At 43.0% G+C, this 18,603-nt stretch overlaps 1 protein-coding gene across 1 annotated transcript in view; it reads left to right on the top strand.

Moving 5' to 3' along the window:
- LOC108521720 (histone lysine demethylase PHF8-like) overlaps positions 1 to 18,114 on the top strand; it is a 75,717-nt gene extending 57,603 nt beyond the window's left edge. Inside the window, 3 exon segments of the mRNA XM_017861686.1 lie at positions 11,262 to 11,371; positions 15,319 to 15,655; positions 16,591 to 18,114. Coding sequence (XP_017717175.1) covers positions 11,262 to 11,371; positions 15,319 to 15,655; positions 16,591 to 16,679 — 536 coding nt within the window. The 3' untranslated portion in view covers positions 16,680 to 18,114.
- The last annotated feature ends 489 nt before the right edge of the window (positions 18,115 to 18,603 follow it).

The raw sequence follows: 18,603 nt of genomic DNA, 5'->3' as shown, positions 1-18,603 counted from the left end.
TGTCAGAGTCAACCAAGGTAATTGCTAAAAATTCAGATCTTCAGGAATTTTCTCACAAATTTTATCAATGGAGACTAAAAATTATATCTTTTAATTCTTCTGTTTGGGTAAACAGGAATTAGAATCCAAATCCATTTATATATATATATAAATGCCCATAAACATATATATATGTATATATGTTTTTTGTTTCTTTTTTTGTTTTTTTGTTTTTTTTTTTGAAATGGAGTCTTGGTCTGTTGCCCAGGCTGGAGTGCAATGGCGTGATCTTGGCTCACTGCAACCTCTGCCTCCCAGGTTCAAGCAGTTCTCCTGCCTCAGCCTCGCAAGTAGCTGGGATTACAGGCACCTGCCACCATGTCCAGCTAATTTTTTGTGTTTGTTTTTTTTGAGACAGAGTCTCTCTCTGTCACCAGACTGGAGTGCAATGGTGAGATCTTGGCCCACTGCAACCTCCACCTCCTGGGTTAAAGCAATTCTCCTGCCTCAGCCTCCCGAGTAGCTAGGACTACAGGCACACACCACCACATCCAGCTAATTTTTTTTTTTGCATTTTTAGTAAAGATGGGGTTTCACCATGTTGGCCAAGATGGTCTCCATCTCTTGACCTCATGATCCGCCCACCTTGGCCTCCCAAAGTGCTGGGATTACAGGCATGAGTCACCACGCCCGGCCAATTTTTTGTATTTTTAGTAGAGACGGGGTTTTGCCGTGTTGGCCAGGTTGGTCTCGAACTCCTGACCTCAGGTGATCCACCTCGGCCTCCCAAAATGTTGGGATTACAGGTGTGAGCCACCACACCCGGCTTCTACCATGAGTTTTTGATCTTTGGTAATTCGTAAGCAAACAACATTATCTCATTGATGTAATTTACATTTTTTTGATTAAGCATATCCTCTGTTTTATTAGCATCAGAATTTCTTCCATTGTAAATTGTGTTTACATCCTTTGCCCACTTATCCATGTGGTTCTTCAAGCTTTTCGAGTTGCCCATTTTATATGATAAGGGAATAGTCATCCTTTGTTTCATACACACACATACACATTTTATACTTATAAGGTGCTTATGGTACTTCTTCATTCTACATGAAAAATCTGAATATTTCAGTATTAAGTGTTGATCATTGCATATTCAGAGAGTAGATAATTAACACCCTTATATTTTTTAAGCATAATTTTAAAATATCTAATGTATTGATCTACAAAGAATTGCTTAATATGTGGTACTGAGCAGAAGATACAAATTGGTTTTCCCCCCAAATAGATAACTGTTGGTGATAGAATCACATTCCCACTAAGCTGAAAATGCTTTCTTTGCCATGTCTACTGACTCATACATATCATGGGTTGTTTGAGGCACATCCATTTTGTACCATCAAAGTTCTGTTTGCTCTTGTGCTGGTATTTCACTTATTCACTACCTATTTATGACTTAGAAAACCTGCAGACTTTTTTATTTTGAGGCAGAGTCTCACTCTGTTGCCCAGGCTGGAGTGTAGTGGCCTGATCTCGGCTCACTACAGCCTCCACCTCCCAGATTCAAGTGATTCTCCTGCCTCAGCCTCCCAAGTAGCTGAGATTAAAAGCACCCGCCACCACGCCTGGCTAATATTTGTATTTTTAGTAGAGATGGGGTTTCACCATGTTGGCTAGGCTGGTCTCGAAGTCCTGACCTCAAGTGATTAGCCTGCCTCGTCCTCCCAAAGTGCTGGGATTATAGGTATGAACTACCACACCCGGCCAAAAAACTGCAAACTTTTAAAAAGTGGCTTTTAGTTAACTAAAAAGATAGCTCTTTAAAATGAAGAACACCGAGTTTAACCCAATAGGATGAAACTGTAGAGCACAGCTGCATTAATTGGTGTTCATGGACCTTTGAATCTCCTATTAATTTCATGTAATTTCTATTGAAATTTTATGTAAATGCATGTATCTATGTATGTATATTTCTTTAGTAATTTTTATCACATTTTCAAAGTGAGTTTTTAACTCAAAAAAGATGCATTCTACTAAGGCATTCTACTAAGGGGATTCCCATTAAGATCAGGAATACTGGCCGGGCGCGGTGGCTCAAGCCTGTAATCCCAGCACTTTGGGAGGCCGAGACGGGCGGATCACAAGGTCGGGAGATCGAGACCATCCTGGCTAACACGGTGAAACCCCATCTCTACTGAAAATACAAAAAAAAACTAGCCGGGCGAGATGGCAGGCGCCTGTAGTCCCAGCTACTCGGGAGGCTAAGGCAGGAGAATGGCGTGAACCCGGGAGACGGAGCTTGCAGTGAGCTGAGATCTTTGGAGAGGTGAGATGGGAGGATTGCTTGAGCCTAGGAGTTCAAGACCAGCCTGGGCCACATAGTAAGACCCTGTCTCTGCAAAAAATAGAAATAAAAATAGAGATATAATTATGTAATCTCAGAAAATGAAAGGGAATTAACTAAAAACTGTTAATACTGATAAGAGAATTCAGTAAATTGGGTGATCATTGGATATATACCAGATATCCAAAAATCAAGAAGTACTATATTAGTAATAACCATAATGTACTGAGAAAAGGAAATGCTATTGACAATAGCAACAAACATATAAAATATGCAAGAATAATTGTAAGAAAATAGTGTGGAACCGACATGAAGAAATAGAGATTTGCCATGTGCCTGGTTATAAAGACTGAGTGTTGTAAAGAGTCATTTCCTTCCAAATTAATGTATACATTTAACACTAGCCTAAGTCAAAATCCTAATGGAATTTTGTGGGGAATTCATTCTAAAAGTAATTTAAAAAGTAAACAGGTCTAATTAGCTTAAAGAATATTGGGATAGAGAAAGTAAATGAAATTAGCCTATTACATATTTTGAATATACTGTAGTGCTATAATCATAAGCACAAGAACAGTCAGTAAATATTTTCCTTTTAAAATTTTGTTATGAAAGTTTTCAAACATAGATAAAATTCAAGAGGTTATTACCATGAATACCTATGTATATATATCTGTCACCCAGATTTAATAATGAACATTTTGTTGTATTTGCTTTATTCTTTTTTTCAAGGCATTTTAAGCAAAATCTCACGTGTTACGACATCTCTAGTTTTTTGCTGATTTTCTTTTCTTTTTTTTTTTTTTGAGACAGAGTCTTGCTCTGTCACCCAGGCTGGAGTGCAGTGGCACAATCTTGGCTCACTGCAAGCTGCGCCTCCTGGGTTCATGCCATTCTTCTGCCTCAGCCTCCTGAGTAGCTGGGACTACAGGCGCCTGCCACCACGCCTGGCTAACTTTTGTATTTTAGTAGAGATGGAGTTTCACCATGTTAGCCAGGATGATGTCCATCTCCTGACCTCGTGATCCTCCCGCCTCAGCCTCCCAAAGTGCTGGGATTACAGGCGTGAGTCACTGCACCCAGCTTGTTATCACTTAATTTCAATACTACACAAAAGCTTAGCTGCTATATAGCTCCATTACCCTTCTCCTTTATGCTATTACTGTCACAAATTACATCTTTGTACATTGTGTTCATGAACATAGGGTTATAGTAATTGCTTTATGTAATTGTTTGTTAATCCAGATAGAAAAAGTTACAGAAATATGTTGATAATGTCTTTTAAATATACCTATGTAGTTACCAGTGCTCTTTATTTCTTCATGTAGACTCAATTGTCTAGTGTCCTTTCCTTTCAACCTGAAGGTTTCCCTTTAGCATTCCTTTTTTTTTTTTTTTTTTCCCCTGAGACAGAGTCTCGCACTGTCGCCCGGGCTGGAGTGCAGTGGCGTGATCTCGGCTACCATGTAGCTGGGAATACAGGTGCCCGCCACCACACCTGGCTAATTTTTTGTATTCTTAGTAGAGACAGGTTTCACTGTGTTGGCCAGGCTGGTCTCGAACTCTTGACCTCGTGATACGCCCGCCTCGGCCTCCCAAAGTGCTGGGGTTACAGGCATGAGCCACCACGCCTGGCCCTTTAGCATTTCTTATAGGACAGGTCTACTAGTGTCAAACTATTTGTTTTTATTTATCTAGGAATATCTTGATTTCTTCATTTTTGAAGGATAGTTTTGCTGGATCTAGAATTCTTGATTGATAGTTTTCTTTTAGCACTTAGAATATGTCTTCCCACTGTCTTCTAACCTCCATGGTTTCTGATGATAAAGAAATCGGTTTATGTTGTGAGTCACTTCTGCCTTGCTGCTTTCAAAATTCTGTTGTTGTTGGCCGGGCACGGTGGCTCAAGCCTGTAATCCCAGCACTTTGGGAGGTCGAGGCAGGTGGATCACGAGGTCAGTCAGGAGATTGAGACCATCCTGGGTAACATGGTGAAACCCCATCTCTACTAAAAATACAAAAAAATTAGGTGGGCATGGTGGCGGGCGCCTGTAGTCCCAGCTACTCGGGAGGCTGAGGCAGGAGAATGGCGTTAACCTGGGAGGCGGAGCTTGCAATGAGCTGAGATTGCACCACTGCACTCCAGGCTGGGTAATGGAGCAAGACTCCATCCAAAAAAAAAAAAAAAATTTCTGTTGTTGTCTTTGGTTTGAGTTATGATGTGTAGCCTTTTAAATTTGTCCAGCTTGGAGTTTGTTGAGCTCTTGAATGTATAGATTGTTTTCATCAAATTTGGAAAGTTTTTAGTTGTTACGTCTTTGAATGGGTGTCCTTCAGATCCCTTTGGCTCTGTTCACTTTTCTTGATTCTCTTTTTGTGTGTGCTCATCAGACTGGATAATCTCAATTGACTTATCTTCAAAGTCAGTCATTCTTCCTTCTACCTGCTCAAATCTGCTATTGAAACCCTCTAGTGCAGTTTGCATTTCAGTTATTTTACTTTTCAACTCCAAAATATCTATTTGGTTTCTTTTTATAATTTCTGTCTCTATTGGTATTCTGTTTGGTGAGACATCATTTTCATACTTTCCTGTAGTTCCTTAGACATGGTCTCCTCTAGCCTTTGAAAGCATTTAAAATAGCTGATTTAAAGTCCTCGTCTAGTAACTCCAACTTTGTCTAGGAAGTCAGGGACAGTTTCCACTGATTGATATTTTGTGTGTGTGTGTGTGTGTGTGTGTGTGTGTGTGTGTGTGTGTAATGGCTATACTTTATTTCTTTGTATGTCTTGTAATTTTTTGTTAAACTGTACATTTTAAATGCTGTGGCAACTCTGAAAATCAGATTTTCTCCACTCTGCTCCTCAGAGAACACTCTTTTTGTTGTAGTTGTGTTTTGTTTAGTGGCTTTTCTGAACTAATTCTGTAAAGTCTGTAAACTTTTGTGTGTGCGCCCACTGATGTCTCATTTAGCTTAGTAGATGTCTCATGATTGGGCACAGTTTTCTTGAAATGCCTGGAACCAGTGAGTCTCCCAGTGCTTGCTGAGGGGCTCTCTATGTGCATGTTGGAGCATGCCTTCAGTCAGCCAGGCAGTTTACAACTCTGTGGTAGCCTTCACTTCTATTTGTGTACCACCTCAAAGTCAGAGGTGCATGCTTAGGGCCTTCTCAAGTCTTACAGCCCCAACACATGCATGTGGTCTTCTAATTTGCAGAAATGTATGAGAACTTGTCAGATTCTTTATGGACATCTCGTTCCTTAGCTTTTTTTAACCATTTGGGTTAATCTGTTGTTTGTCACAACTCTTATCCATCACCTTGAACAGCTATGACATTAAGCACATGCCTTTAAACATTTTTTAAAACACCCCCAAGGGAGGGAGAGGCTTTTAGTACTAGGCTTTGAAAGAAAGCTCTAGCTCCTTTCTGCTCACTACATTGCTGGGAACATGGGCTGCTATTTTTCAAGGCGTTCACTAAGCTGGGACAAGGTAGATGTGTCTAGGGCAAGTTAAAATACACGAAGCTCATTGTTCTTACTGAGATTCAGCTGTTTTTCTTGAATCCAGTGCTTTCCAGGTTGCTGCAAGCCTTTTGTGAATTTCGAGTTCTGAAAAAATTTATCCTAACAATTTTTGCTAGTTTTTTTTTTGTTTTATTGGGGAGTGAATTCTTAGAGGTCCTTACTTTGCCATTTTTACTGATATCACCCATCATAACATCTCATCCTAAATACTTAAATATGCATTGAATGATATTTTCTTCCATAACCACAGTACCATTATATCTAAGCAAAGTAATATTTATTTCTTAATATTATCCAGTACCATGCATGTACTTATTCAAATTTCCCCAGTTGCACCAAAATATCTTTTGTAATTGACTTAAACCAGAATCCGTTCAAGGATTACACAGTGCATTTGGTTATTATAATTTCTTAGTCTTGTTCATTATTTAAAATTTGTTAATATGACTATTTTATTTTATTTTATTTTTTGAGACAGAGTCTCACTCTGTCGCCCAAGCTAGAGTGCAGTGACGCAATCTCAGCTCACTGCAACCTCCGCCCTCTAGGTTCAAGTGATTTTCCTGCCTAAGCTTCCCGAGTAGCTGGGATTACAGGCACGTGCCATCACACCTGGCTAATTTTTTTTGTATTTTTAGTAGAGACAGGGTTTCACGATGTTGACCAGCCTGGTCTCAAACTCCTGACCTCAGGTGATCCGCTCACCTCGGCATCCCAAAGTGTATTATGACAGTTTTATTTTATTTTGTTTTGTTTTTTTATTTTATTTTATTTTATTTTTTGAGACGTAGTCTCGCTCTTGTCCAGGTTGGAGTGCAATGGCACGATCTCAGCTCACCACAACCTCCACCTCCTGGGTTCAAGCAATTCTCCTCCCTCAGCCTCCCAAGTAGCTGGGATAACAGGCACCCACCACCAGGCCCGGCTAATTTTTTGTATTTTTAGTGTAGACGGGGTTTCTCCATGTTGGTCAGACTGGTCTCGAACTCCTGACCGCAGGTGATCCGCCCGCCTCAGCCTCTGAAAGTGCTGGGATTACAGGCATGAGCCATAAAAGTAGAAGCGATAGCACGTGAATACCCATAGTCTGAATACCCAGATTCTATAGTTGTTACATTTTGCTGTAGTTGCTTGATTCATCTATCTATATCTATCTGGCTATCTATAGTTTTTGCTGAGCCACTTCAAAGTAATGTACAGTCATCATAACATATTTTACCCTTTAATAATTTAGTATCTCCTAAGAATAAGGACATCTGGCCAGGTGCGGTGGTTCACGCCTGTCATCCCAGCACTTTGGCACACCGAGGTGGGCAGATCATTTGAGGTCAGGAGTTCGAGTCCAGCCTGGCCAACATGGTGAAACCCTGTCGCTACTAAAAATACAAAAAATTAGCCGGGCCTGGTGGTGGGTGCCTATTATCCCAGCTACTTGGGAGGCTGAGGCAGAAGAATCACTCGAACCCAGGAGGTGGAGGTTGCAGTGAGTAGAGATCACGCCACTGCGTGACAGTGTGAGACTCCATCTCAAAAAAATTAAGGACATCTGCCATTCCCCAGTGTAACCACACTACTTTTTTTTATATTTACCAAAGTTAGTAACAATTCCCTACGATCTTCAGATACCCAATTCATAACCAAATTTCCCCAACTGTTTACACAAAATATCTTTTATAGGTTTTTTCCCCTCCCAAAACCCAGGTCTAATCAAGGAGGTTCCTTTATCCCCAGCTTAAAACAACCAGCATTTTCTTATGTTCATGTATTCTGTGGGTCGGGAATTTGGAAATGGCACAATGGCGACAACTTGTCTCTGCTGCACGAAGTCTGGGGTCTCAGCTGGAAAAACTGAAGGCTGGGGGTGACTTGTTGGCCAAGAGTTTTGAGTTATCTGAAGTCTCTTTCACTTACATGTTTGATGCCTGGTCTAGGAGGACACACAAGACTGAAAGTGCCAACATGTGGCCTCTCCATGTGACTAGCTTCCTCACTGCCCAGCAGCCTCAAGGCAATCAAACTTTTTATGTGGCGGTTCAGATTGCTAAAAGCATGAGTGTTCCAACAAGCAGTGTGGAAACTGAAATTACCTTTACTGACTTAGCCTCAAAAGTCATATAGTATCATTTATACCATATTCTATAGGTTACAAATAAGCCTGCTTAGATTCAAGAGTGGGGCACAGACCCACCTATCAGTAGGAAAGGTGTCATAGGATTTGGGGTCATGTTTAAAACCACCACACATACAAAACTATAGAGAACAATATAAAAGATATCCAAGTATCCATGACTGAAAATTATGCATCAACATTTGGTAAATTTGCTTCAGATCATGTTTTAAACAAATGTTACCTTTAAAGAAAGAATTTCAGCCTTCCAAATATCTTGTTCTAGAATCTGCATACTGCTTATCCAGAAATTCTCCTTTATAATAGCAATAGCTAACCAAGGAGTTTAAATCTAGGTCAGCAACACCACCACATCTTTTTTCTGTGACATTAGATTTTTTTTCTTTAAAAATACAGTAAGACTGGGCATGGTGGCTCATGCCTGTAATCCCAGCACTTTGGGAGGCTGAGGTGGGTGGATCACTTGAGGTTAGGAGTTCAAGATCAGCCTGGCCAACATGGTGAAACCCCATTTCTACTAAAATACAAAAATTAGCCGGGCATGGTGGTGCATGCCTGTAATCCCAGCTACTCAGGAGACTGAGGCAGGAGAGTTGCTTGAACCTGGGAGGTGGAGGTTGCAGTGAGCCGAGATCACCCCATTGCACTCTAGCCTTCAGTGACAAAGCAAGACTCTGTCTCAAAAAATAAATAAGAAGAGTTGATCGAGCTCCTATATATCCACCAGTGAGAATGAACAGTTACTGATATATTGCCATATTGGCTTCATTTATCACTATCTTGTTTTTAAAATTTTTTTCTTTGCTTGAAAACAAACCCCAGTTATGCCATTTCCCCAAGTATTTCAGTATGTATTTCTAAAAAATGGACATTTTCTCACAAAACCTTACAACCTGTTATTATACATAACAAAACTAACAATAATTTGATAATTCTTTGTTATCCAATTCTAAGTCCATAATCAAATTTCCTAAATTGTCAAACCTTGAAAAGGTGTTTTAATATTAGATTTGTTTAAATCAGAGTCTAAACGGGGTCCATGTGGCGTTTGAATGTCATGCCTTTTAACACTCTCAATCTAGAGCACTCTCCCCTTTTTTGTTCTGTGTTATTGATCTGTTGTTGACACTGGTGTAATTGCCCTGTCCTACCTTCTAGATTTGTCTGTTTGCTTACTTGTGACATTGTCTTTTTAAAGAGACTAAGCCAGTTTATCTTGTAGAATGTCTGCTTGTTTTCTTCTGGTGTCATTTAACTTGTTTTTCTATACCTGTTTCCTAAACACTGAAAGTAATATGAATGGCTTGCTATATTTTAGCTCTTCAGCAAAACTACTTCTCAGGTGATGTGAATTTCCTATTGCTTCTCATCAAGAGGTGTGTGAAGTTGTGTTGTGCTTTCTCACTATTAGTGACAGTAAAGTTCATACTTAAAGTGGTAATCTCTTGGTCTCATTATAAGTTTTTTCTTCTTGAGGTAAGCAGGTAATCTGTGAGATGGTAATTTGGTGCTGTGTGAATATCCAATTCCCTAGAATCAGTTTCATTAGGACTTGCCAGCTTGTGATTTTCTAATTCTCTCATTCCTTCTACATTTAGTAGCTGGCTTTCTTCTGTAAAGACGAGCTCTCTCTCATCATTTGGGGCTGTTTGGTTATCCTGAAACACACTTCCTTTTGAAATGGTGGGATGAATATTTTTTGATTTCAGGTTGGTAAAGCATTATAAAAGAGTCGTGCAAGAGGGTGATCCTCTTCAGGAACTCATAGCCTGGTTGGTAGACAGAATAACACATCAGCATTAGAGAATGAGACAAGGTGGTATGTGCTATGTGTCAAGTAATTTGTACAGATCATAAGTTCAGAGGAAAAAGATCAATGGAACCAAAGAGGTTTTGTGTAGGAGATTGATTTCAGCTTACCTTAAAGAATGGGTAGGTTTTGAATAGGCAGACAAAAAGGAAGATAGTACTCTAGGTAGTGTGGATGGTGAGGATGAAAGCATAGGGAGAGAGGATGAGCTGTACACACTCTGGAGGATATAATAAGGAAGCCATCCGTCTGGAGAAGCTGAGAATATGGATGTGAAAATAAGGTTGGAGAGGTAAGTGGGCCAGAAGCAGAATATGGGACAAACTTAAATGCCAGTTCAGGGAGATTAACTTTTTATTTTTATTACTGATTTATTTTATTATTATTACTATTATTTGAGACAGAGTTTCACTGTCACCGAGGCTGGAGTGCAGTGACGCAGTCTCTGCTCACTGCAACCTCTGCCTTCCAGGCTCAAGCAATTCTCATGCCTCAGCCTCCTGAGTAGCTGGGACTACAGGTGTACACCACCATGCCCGGATAATTTTTGTATTTTTAGTAGAGATGAAGTTTTGCCATGTTGGCCAGGCTGGTCTCGAACTCCTGGCCACAAGTGATCCACCTGCCTCAGCCTCCCAAAGTGCTGGGATTACAGGTGTGAGCCACTGCACCTGGCCTGGCTTATTGTTTTATTTTTAGAGGCAGAGTCTCACTCTGTTGCCCAGGCTAGAGTGCAGTGGTACAATCATAGCTCACTGTAACCTCAAACTCCTGGGCTCAAGCAGTCCTCCCACTTCAGCCTCCCAAGTAGCTGGGACTACAGGTGCATGCCACCACACCTGGCTAACTTTTTAAATTTTTGTAGTGACAGGGTCCCACCTCAGCCTCCCAGAGCATTGGGATTACAGGCATTAACCATCATGCCCAGGCAAAGGAGGTTCACTTTTTTGGGGTTTTTTTTTTTTTTGAGACGGAGTCCTCGCTCTGTCCGCCCAGCTGGAGTGCAGTGGCAGGATCTCAGCTCACTGCAAGCTCCGCCTCCCGGGTTTACGCCATTCTCCTGCCTCCAGCTCACCGAGTAGCTGGGACTACAGGCGCCACCACTGCCCGGCTAGTTTTTTTGTATTTTTTAGTAAGAGCAGGTTTCATCGTGTTAGCAGGATAGTTTATTCTCCTGAACCTTGTGTCCGCCGTCTCGGCCTCCAAGTGCTGGGATTACAGGCTTGAGCCCACCACGCCTGGCCAGAGGTTCACTTCTTTTTCCCCCCCTCTGGGAGGTTCACTTTTACCATTTAATCAGTGTGTGCTTTGAGCATTTGTGAATTAGTTTCTTATGTGATGGCAAGCAAAATCTGGCTTCATAAAAAGCTAGAAGCAGGAAGACCAATGAGACCACCTTTGGAGAGCTTGGAGGTAGGGAATATGGCTAGCATTCAGATAAATGTCTTAGTGACACCTTCTCATCCTGTTTCCCCTGCAGCCCGTGTGACCCCAACTCTGCCGAAGCAAGACCGCCCTGTGCGTGAGGGGACCCGGGTAGCCTCTATTGAGACAGGTTTGGCTGCAGCAGCTGCAAAGCTGGCCCAGCAGGTAGGTGCTGACACCCCAGGTCACCCTGCAACTAATAGCAGTTTGACTTAGAGCCTCAACACTTAGACCTGCAGGCTGATAGGATCCCACCTTTGTCTCAGTGGGGATTGAGTAACCTTTGATCTTTATCCTTGGCAGTATCCCAGCCCCCTCTTAAATCCCTCTTATCCCAACTCAATGATAAGCTACTTCCACAGGTTACACAGTTGACATGATTTAGGATGAAAGAAAATATTAGGCCAGAGAAAAACCCTTGTGGATATCACTTACCTTTTTTGTGTGTGAAAACCTCTCAGATGAGAAGGACCAGATCCATCCTTTGCTCTCATATGAAGCCCTGAGGGGGTGACTCAGCTGAGTACACTCAAGTTCTCAGCCACCCACCAGTATTGTAATTTGGTTGATTAGAAATTTTTCTTGTCCTCTTTATGAAATAATATTATCTTAATCTTCACTAATATTTGTCCTAAAGAGTGATCTTCACTAGAATCAAGTTCACCTCCTAGCATTAACAGCTAAAAGTTCTTTAATGTGTGTAATGTGCTTAGGAGCCTTTGGAGGTGAATTTTCTGGTTCTCTTGCTATCAATATCCCGTTAGCTTCTAATCCCATATTCTATAGCTTAGAGCGCTATTAAACATCTGCTTTGTTAGTTGCTTCTGTATACAATGTGTGATGTAATCTGCCCAATAGCCCTGTTCAACAGGTGATATTTTCATCATTTTATAGATGAAGAAAATGAGATTCTCATTGACTCAGGATAATACAGCCAGTAAATGGAGGAGACAATTCAAACTCATATCCTCTAACTTCAAAGTTCATATTACTTTCTATTTAAATAAATGCTTACGTAGTGTAGTCATTACATCCTATTTAAATAATATTTAAATCTTTGGCAATCTCCTTTGACCAGAACTTCTTTCTCTTATGTATATCCCAATATAGTGTAAGCTGTAATTTGAAAAAGGGGGTTCTACTGTTTTATATAAACATAAATTAAGTAAATGTGTGAAAATTACTCTTAGTGCCTTTTAAGGAGCTGAATTCTGTTTGGGATGATCAGAGATTACCTCAAAGAAGAGGTTTTGAAATTGGGGAGGGGCTTTGCAAGCTAAGTTTCTGGTATGGGCCAGGGAGGCATTCTAGAAGAAGGGAATTCCTTGGTATAGCACACAAAGCCCTGCTAAAACCCTCTTGATTTGGTCTCTAGTTATCTCCTTCACCTCCTTCCAGCCTTTCATGCACACCTTTTATACAGCCATACTGCACTGCAATACTCATAGTTCCCTCAGTGAGTATATCAGATTGTCTCATGGTTTTGTGCCTTTACAAAAGATGTTCCTTTTACCCATTGAGAATCATATCCTCTCAGATGCCTTACCTAACAGCCCTTCGTACTACCTACCACCACTTTATTTCAGAGGCCTTTTTCTATATGCTTCTACAGCATTCTCTCATGGTACTTAAAATCATAAATGTATGTTTTGTTGTTTCTTACTAAACCATGAATACTTCAAGAGTGGGAATATATTTAATTTAACTTGGTATCCCCACTATGGTCAGAAAATGTGTTTAGTCAGTATTGGGGTGAGTGAGTGAATGAATGAATGAATGAATGAATGAATGAATGAATGAATGAATGAAAGAAACAGATCTTTCTGTATTGGAGACTTCATGTTGGGGAGTTAGTTAAAATAAGTAATGGATATAAGAATGGATTCTAGAGTCAGCCTGCTTGGATTTAAATTACATAAGAGTTCTACCACTTGGGCAAGTTGATTTCTCTTTACCTCGTTTCCTCATAGACTTCATTTTAGGATTAAATGAGGTAATGTATGTACAAGCTCTTTTAGAATGGCAGTTGGTATGGAGTAAGTACTATAGGCCTGTTAGCTTTTCATCATTATTATGAGTTGGCTAAGTGTAAACAGCCAGACTGTGGAAGATCATGAATGTCAGGCCAGGGAGTTTGAACTTGGGCGGGGATCTGCTAACAGCTTTTTGAGCAAGGGCATTGGCAAGGTGAAGGTGGTTCTGTCATAAGATGGTCTAGTTGTCTATGGGGGTATCTGGATAAATTATATATGAAAGAGATTGGCAGCAAAGGTAGCAAAATCTAGGCTGGTGATCTAGATATGAAGAGGTAATTCTGAGTTTAAGTGAGAGAAAAAGGGACAGAAATGCAGTTCCTGGTACGGGTAGAATAGCATTGTGGCTGAGGGAAGAGATTCTGAAGCCAAATGGCTTGGATGTGAATCCCAGTTTGGCCACTTACTGGTCCTGTAACCTTAGGGAAATGACTTAGCCTCTCTGTGCCAGTTTCTTCATCCTTCAAATGGGGTTATAATTCTTACTTCTTGGGTTTTTACGAGTATTAAATGAGTAATTATAGAAGAATGGTTGGCATATATTACTAATATTAATATTCTTGTACCCCAGAAATGCCTGTGGTAGCCACAGCCTGTCAGATCTTCGAAGGCGGCCAGGCGCGGTGGCTCAAGCCTGTAATCCCAGCACTTTGGGAGGCCGAGACGGGCGGATCACGAGGTCAGGAGATTGAGACCATCCTGGCTAATACGGTGAAACCCCATCTCTACTAAAAAAAAATACAAAAAACTAGCCGGGCGTCGCGGCGGGCGCCTGTAGTCCCAGCTACTCGGGAGGCTGAGGCAGGAGAATGGCGTAAAACCCGGGAGGCGGAGCTTGCAGTGACCTGAGATCCGGCCACTGCACTCCAGCCTGGGCGGCAGAGCAAGACTCCGTCTCAGAAAAAAACAAAAAAAACAGATCTTCGAAGGCAGGAGTAGGCTCCCGTTGCCAAGAGAAGGCAAAAAATGTAATCACTGAGTTGGTTTGTGTGGCTGTGTAGCATTTCAGAAGGTGAAGTTATTTACATGCTCTCAGCACCACCTTTCCAGGTTCTCAGGGCTCCAGATGCCCACTATACAAATGTCCACTATGCAGTGGATAGTAGATCCATAGGGCACTGGATGGTTGAGGTACAAGGTATTGGGAGAAGTGACACAACTCCTCATTTGTCATTCCCATCCCCAAAGTGAGGTTTTTAGACCCAGTGACCTGGAGGATTGTCAAGCCCTCTGTTAAAAGAAAAAGACCAGCAAGGGGAAGAGAAGCCATTATAAGAGATGAAGATAGAATAATAAGTAACTACTTGTTGAATATCTACTATGTGCTGTGTATTTTTATGTCATCATTTAATCTTTCCAAAAACCCTAAAAAGCAGATATTTACCTGTTTTATAGATGAGGCAGCGGAGATTCAGAAAGGTTAGTCAGTTTGACCATAGTCATCCAATTTAGGGAAGACAAGCCTGGATTTGAACCAGATTTATCTTACTCCAAAGCTAATAATCTCTCTAATCTTTCTATGCTCAGATTTTCCATTTTGAGAAGTTTGCAAGGTGTCTCTTCAGATAGACCTGGTTAAATACTAGTCCCAACTACTTTTCAGCTGTGAGGCTTTGGGCTCATGTTAATTAATACCCCTGCACCTCCATTTTCTCATATGTAAAATTAGGATTTTTTCTTCTTAGGGCTCTTACGAGGATTAAATGAGATAAAGTATATAAAGTGTCTCAGCTGCTAATGTAAATTTAGTTATTATGATTAGATGTGTCCAAGGTCTACCTCATTAGTGGCAACACTAGGACCAAAATCCTAGTCTCCAAATTCATTTACAGCTCTCTTGGCACTGTACTAAAATGTGACAGCGGTGACTTAAGGATGGATAGTAACAAAGAGATGATCTCAGGTATTGGAAGGCCTGTTATGTGCTGTGTGTACATCCAGGCTAGACTTGGTGCAGGTAAGGGAGAGGGTGGCAGGTTGCACAACCATATTGGCCATTGTCTAGTTAGTTCCTTTCCTGGGAACTTTTCTTCTTTTTTTCACTCCTGAATCTCTCCTCCTACTTGGCTTGTGTTTCAGGAGCTACAGAAGGCCCAAAAGAAGAAATATATCAAGAAGAAGCCTTTGCTGAAGGAGGTAGAACAGCCTCGCCCTCAAGACTCCAATCTCAGTCTGACAGTACCAGCCCCCACTGTGGCTGCCACACCACAGCTTGTCACCTCCTCCTCACCCCTGCCTCCTCCTGAGCCTAAACAAGAGGCCCTGTCAGGAAGTCTCGCTGACCATGAGTACACGGCTCGTCCCAATGCCTTTGGCATGGCCCAGGCAAACCGCAGCACCACACCTATGGCTCCCGGTGTCTTCTTGACCCAGCGGCGGCCTTCAGTTGGCTCCCAGAGCAATCAGGCAGGACAAGGTACAACGGCCATGTGGTTGTAGAACCAGAGGATCTTAGAGCCACCTGCCCTAAATCCTAAGTGCTCTAGTAGATGACAATACCAGGGAGGGACACTGAAGGCCAACCTAAGGTGCTTGGATTTGATCTTATGGGCCATGGAGAGATGTTGACTGATTTGAAGTACAGACAAGATCAGGTTTTAGTTTTGAAAGATCCTTCTGGTGGCCAGAAGGAGGTAGAGGGTGGGCTAGAGATGGGAACTCTAGGGAGGAGGCACATATACAAGTTCAGGCAAGCAAGAAGAGTACCTGGGGTTCTGCCAGAGGGAGTAGAGAGGGAGGAGATGAACTGATCAAATACGGAGTCAGTCAAATAGGACATGGGAGGGGATTTAATGTGGGGAGACAGAGACAACAAAGAGTCAGGGGACTCAGGCCTTCCTTTCCCTCACTTTGGTCCTCAAAGCCCAGTCCCTAGAGTATGCAGCTCAAGGGCACGGAGGTTGGTGTGATGTTGAAGGCTGATGAAGATGAGAGTTTCTAATGAAGCAAGGCCCTAGGGATGGCAACTTCAGGGACACTGAGCTCTAATCACTAACCAGGCACTTGTCCAGTCCTGGTGGGTAGGATAAGAGGGTGTGGAAACACATTTACCTCCCTGCAGGATCTTGGAAGGAAAATGATTGGGACCAGAGTAATCAGTGGAGAAAAAGAACCAGACAAACTGTAATCAGGGAGTCTGTTGCTGCTACAGGAGGTCATAGAAGGAAGAGTCAAAGCATGTGGTGTTGGTTGGAAGTAGTTAAGGAGGGCTTCCTGCCCAATCTGGTCAAAGGATGGAGAAACTTTGTGGGTAGAGAAACAGGAAGGGGATGTGGCCTGAGGGCAGTTGGTGCCAGATTTGGTGTTGAAGCCCTTGCCAAAGCCCTTGCTTACTTTTCCCTTCTCCCACAGGAAAGCGTCCCAAAAAGGGCCTGGCCACAGCAAAGCAGAGACTCGGCCGTATCCTGAAAATCCACAGAAATGGCAAACTACTTCTGTGAGCCCTCCTGTGTCCCACCCCTCACCCCTTTACCCCCATTGCCTTCTCCGTTGTCAACTCTCGGGGCATTCCTGGATCCTATCTGCCCCGGACAAGGTGCTGAGGTGCATTGTCCTGCTTTCTTGGGACTTACCAAAGGCACGGACCCCTCCACCGACTCCTCCTAGCTCCCTTCCCCACTTTCACTAGAGCATCCTGCCTGCCTTCTCCATGCCTCTGAGTAGCAGGTAAATGGGAGAGGTTTCCAGCTGACTAGAACCCTCTTTTCTACTCGTCCAAACCACTCCCCTGTCACCTGCCTTGTCTGTTCTTTACTCTTGATCCCCTCCTAGAGCTGGAAGGCAGGATGAGGAGAGGTGTGAAGGAGCCTGAGCCATGAAGTGGGAAGCCCAGTGCTTGACACTTTCTGCAACTCTAGCCCTATATCCGGAAGCCTGCCCACCTCCACCCATTCTGTTTGCCCCATTTTTCCAGTCCAGTGGACATGCCTCATCTCCAGACTTGCTCATGGGAGAAGGCTGTGGTCTCTGCCCCCTCTTGCCAAAAGCTTCATGGAAATGAAGAGGAAGGCCTAGAGCCTCCTTCCTGCTCCACTGTGGGCCATTTCCAGAAGTGGCCTAGAAACGCCAACTTCACTTACCTTTCGGAAGAAAGGTGATTCCTATCACTTGTCAAGGTAGGGAGAGGTCAGATGCCCAAGCCTTTGACCATGGCTTTGTAGCCTGTTGGAGGAAGCTACTTTTAGCTGGCTACACATGAGGCCACTTGTTTTAGGGTGAGCTCCAGGGATTTGCCTGGATTTCAAAATCATGTAGAACATTATCCACGTGGCTGTGGCTGGGCCCTGGCAGGTGGAAAACCATCTCCCAGAAACCTGAAAGCACCTGCCACTGACGCAGATAACCCTGGCCCTACAGCTTGCTTGCTCCGCCTATACCACAGAGCACAGCCTGGACATTATGGAGGGTGTGGCGGGACGGCCCACACCTGGGTCCTCCATCGGGAACTTTTCATGCTTCTTTCTCCACCTGAGGTCTTGGTCTGAAGAAGACCTCAGGACTCACATCTTCACTCCTGGGCCTTTGCACTTCCAGACGACAGGTCATCGTTCAAGCAGAATGCAGACAGGCCATTCACGAGCCCAAGTTGAAGAGAAGAGACGCCCATCCGTGAAGGAGCAGACCATCCATCCAATCCTCCCTTCCCCTGTCCTTCCTTCGTAGATTATCTCCATTGTCCAGACAGTGCCCCCACCTCCCACCGCCTTGCCTCACTGGCAATCTGGACTCAATGGAGAACATCCCCCCACCTCCATTTGGCACTGCCCAAGTGGAGTGTACCCTTGCCCTCTCCACCTGTACCACCCACTCCAACCTCACCCCAGCTTGCCCAGTGCTGCTGGGGAATTTAACAGCTACCATACAGGCCACAGGGAATTTGTGAGGCTTCCTTCGTCATCTTTGTATCTCCTGTTTGTCTTTCTTTTCTCCATAGCCCTGCCTCTACTTTCCTTCCTTGGAATCAGGGGTTCCTTTAGCCCATTTGCTTTCTCTACCTTGGGGACCCCAGGGGCCAAGCAGTTCTCCATCTAGTCACACCAAAGGCAGAAAGCCTGGCTACCTCCCCCTCTAGCACGTGAGTCTCTACTCCCCTCCCCTCTGTTTCTCCCCAGCTTTGCTTGCTTTGGGGATTTCAAGGCAGCAGAGGGTAGTGAGGGGAGGGCAAGAGAAGCCTCTGTCGCTGTATAGGCAACTGCCTGACTATGCGGTGACTGCTGTAACCAAGATCAGGTCCCCAGCCCTTTTGTCCATTAACACCCCCTCTTGATCTTTCAAAGGCAGCTAATTGCTAGCAAATCCCCCTGATTCCGGCCCTTTCCCTCTGTTTCTTTGTTAGAAGTTTTCTGTGGAGCTGAAACCCAGCCT

Source organism: Rhinopithecus bieti, unplaced genomic scaffold, assembly GCF_001698545.2.
Source record: "Rhinopithecus bieti isolate Rb0 unplaced genomic scaffold, ASM169854v2 scaffold_62786, whole genome shotgun sequence".
NCBI classification, from domain to species: domain Eukaryota; kingdom Metazoa; phylum Chordata; class Mammalia; order Primates; family Cercopithecidae; genus Rhinopithecus; species Rhinopithecus bieti.
The sequence above is the reverse complement of the archived record's forward strand: the minus strand, read 5'-3'. Positions and strand labels throughout refer to the sequence as shown.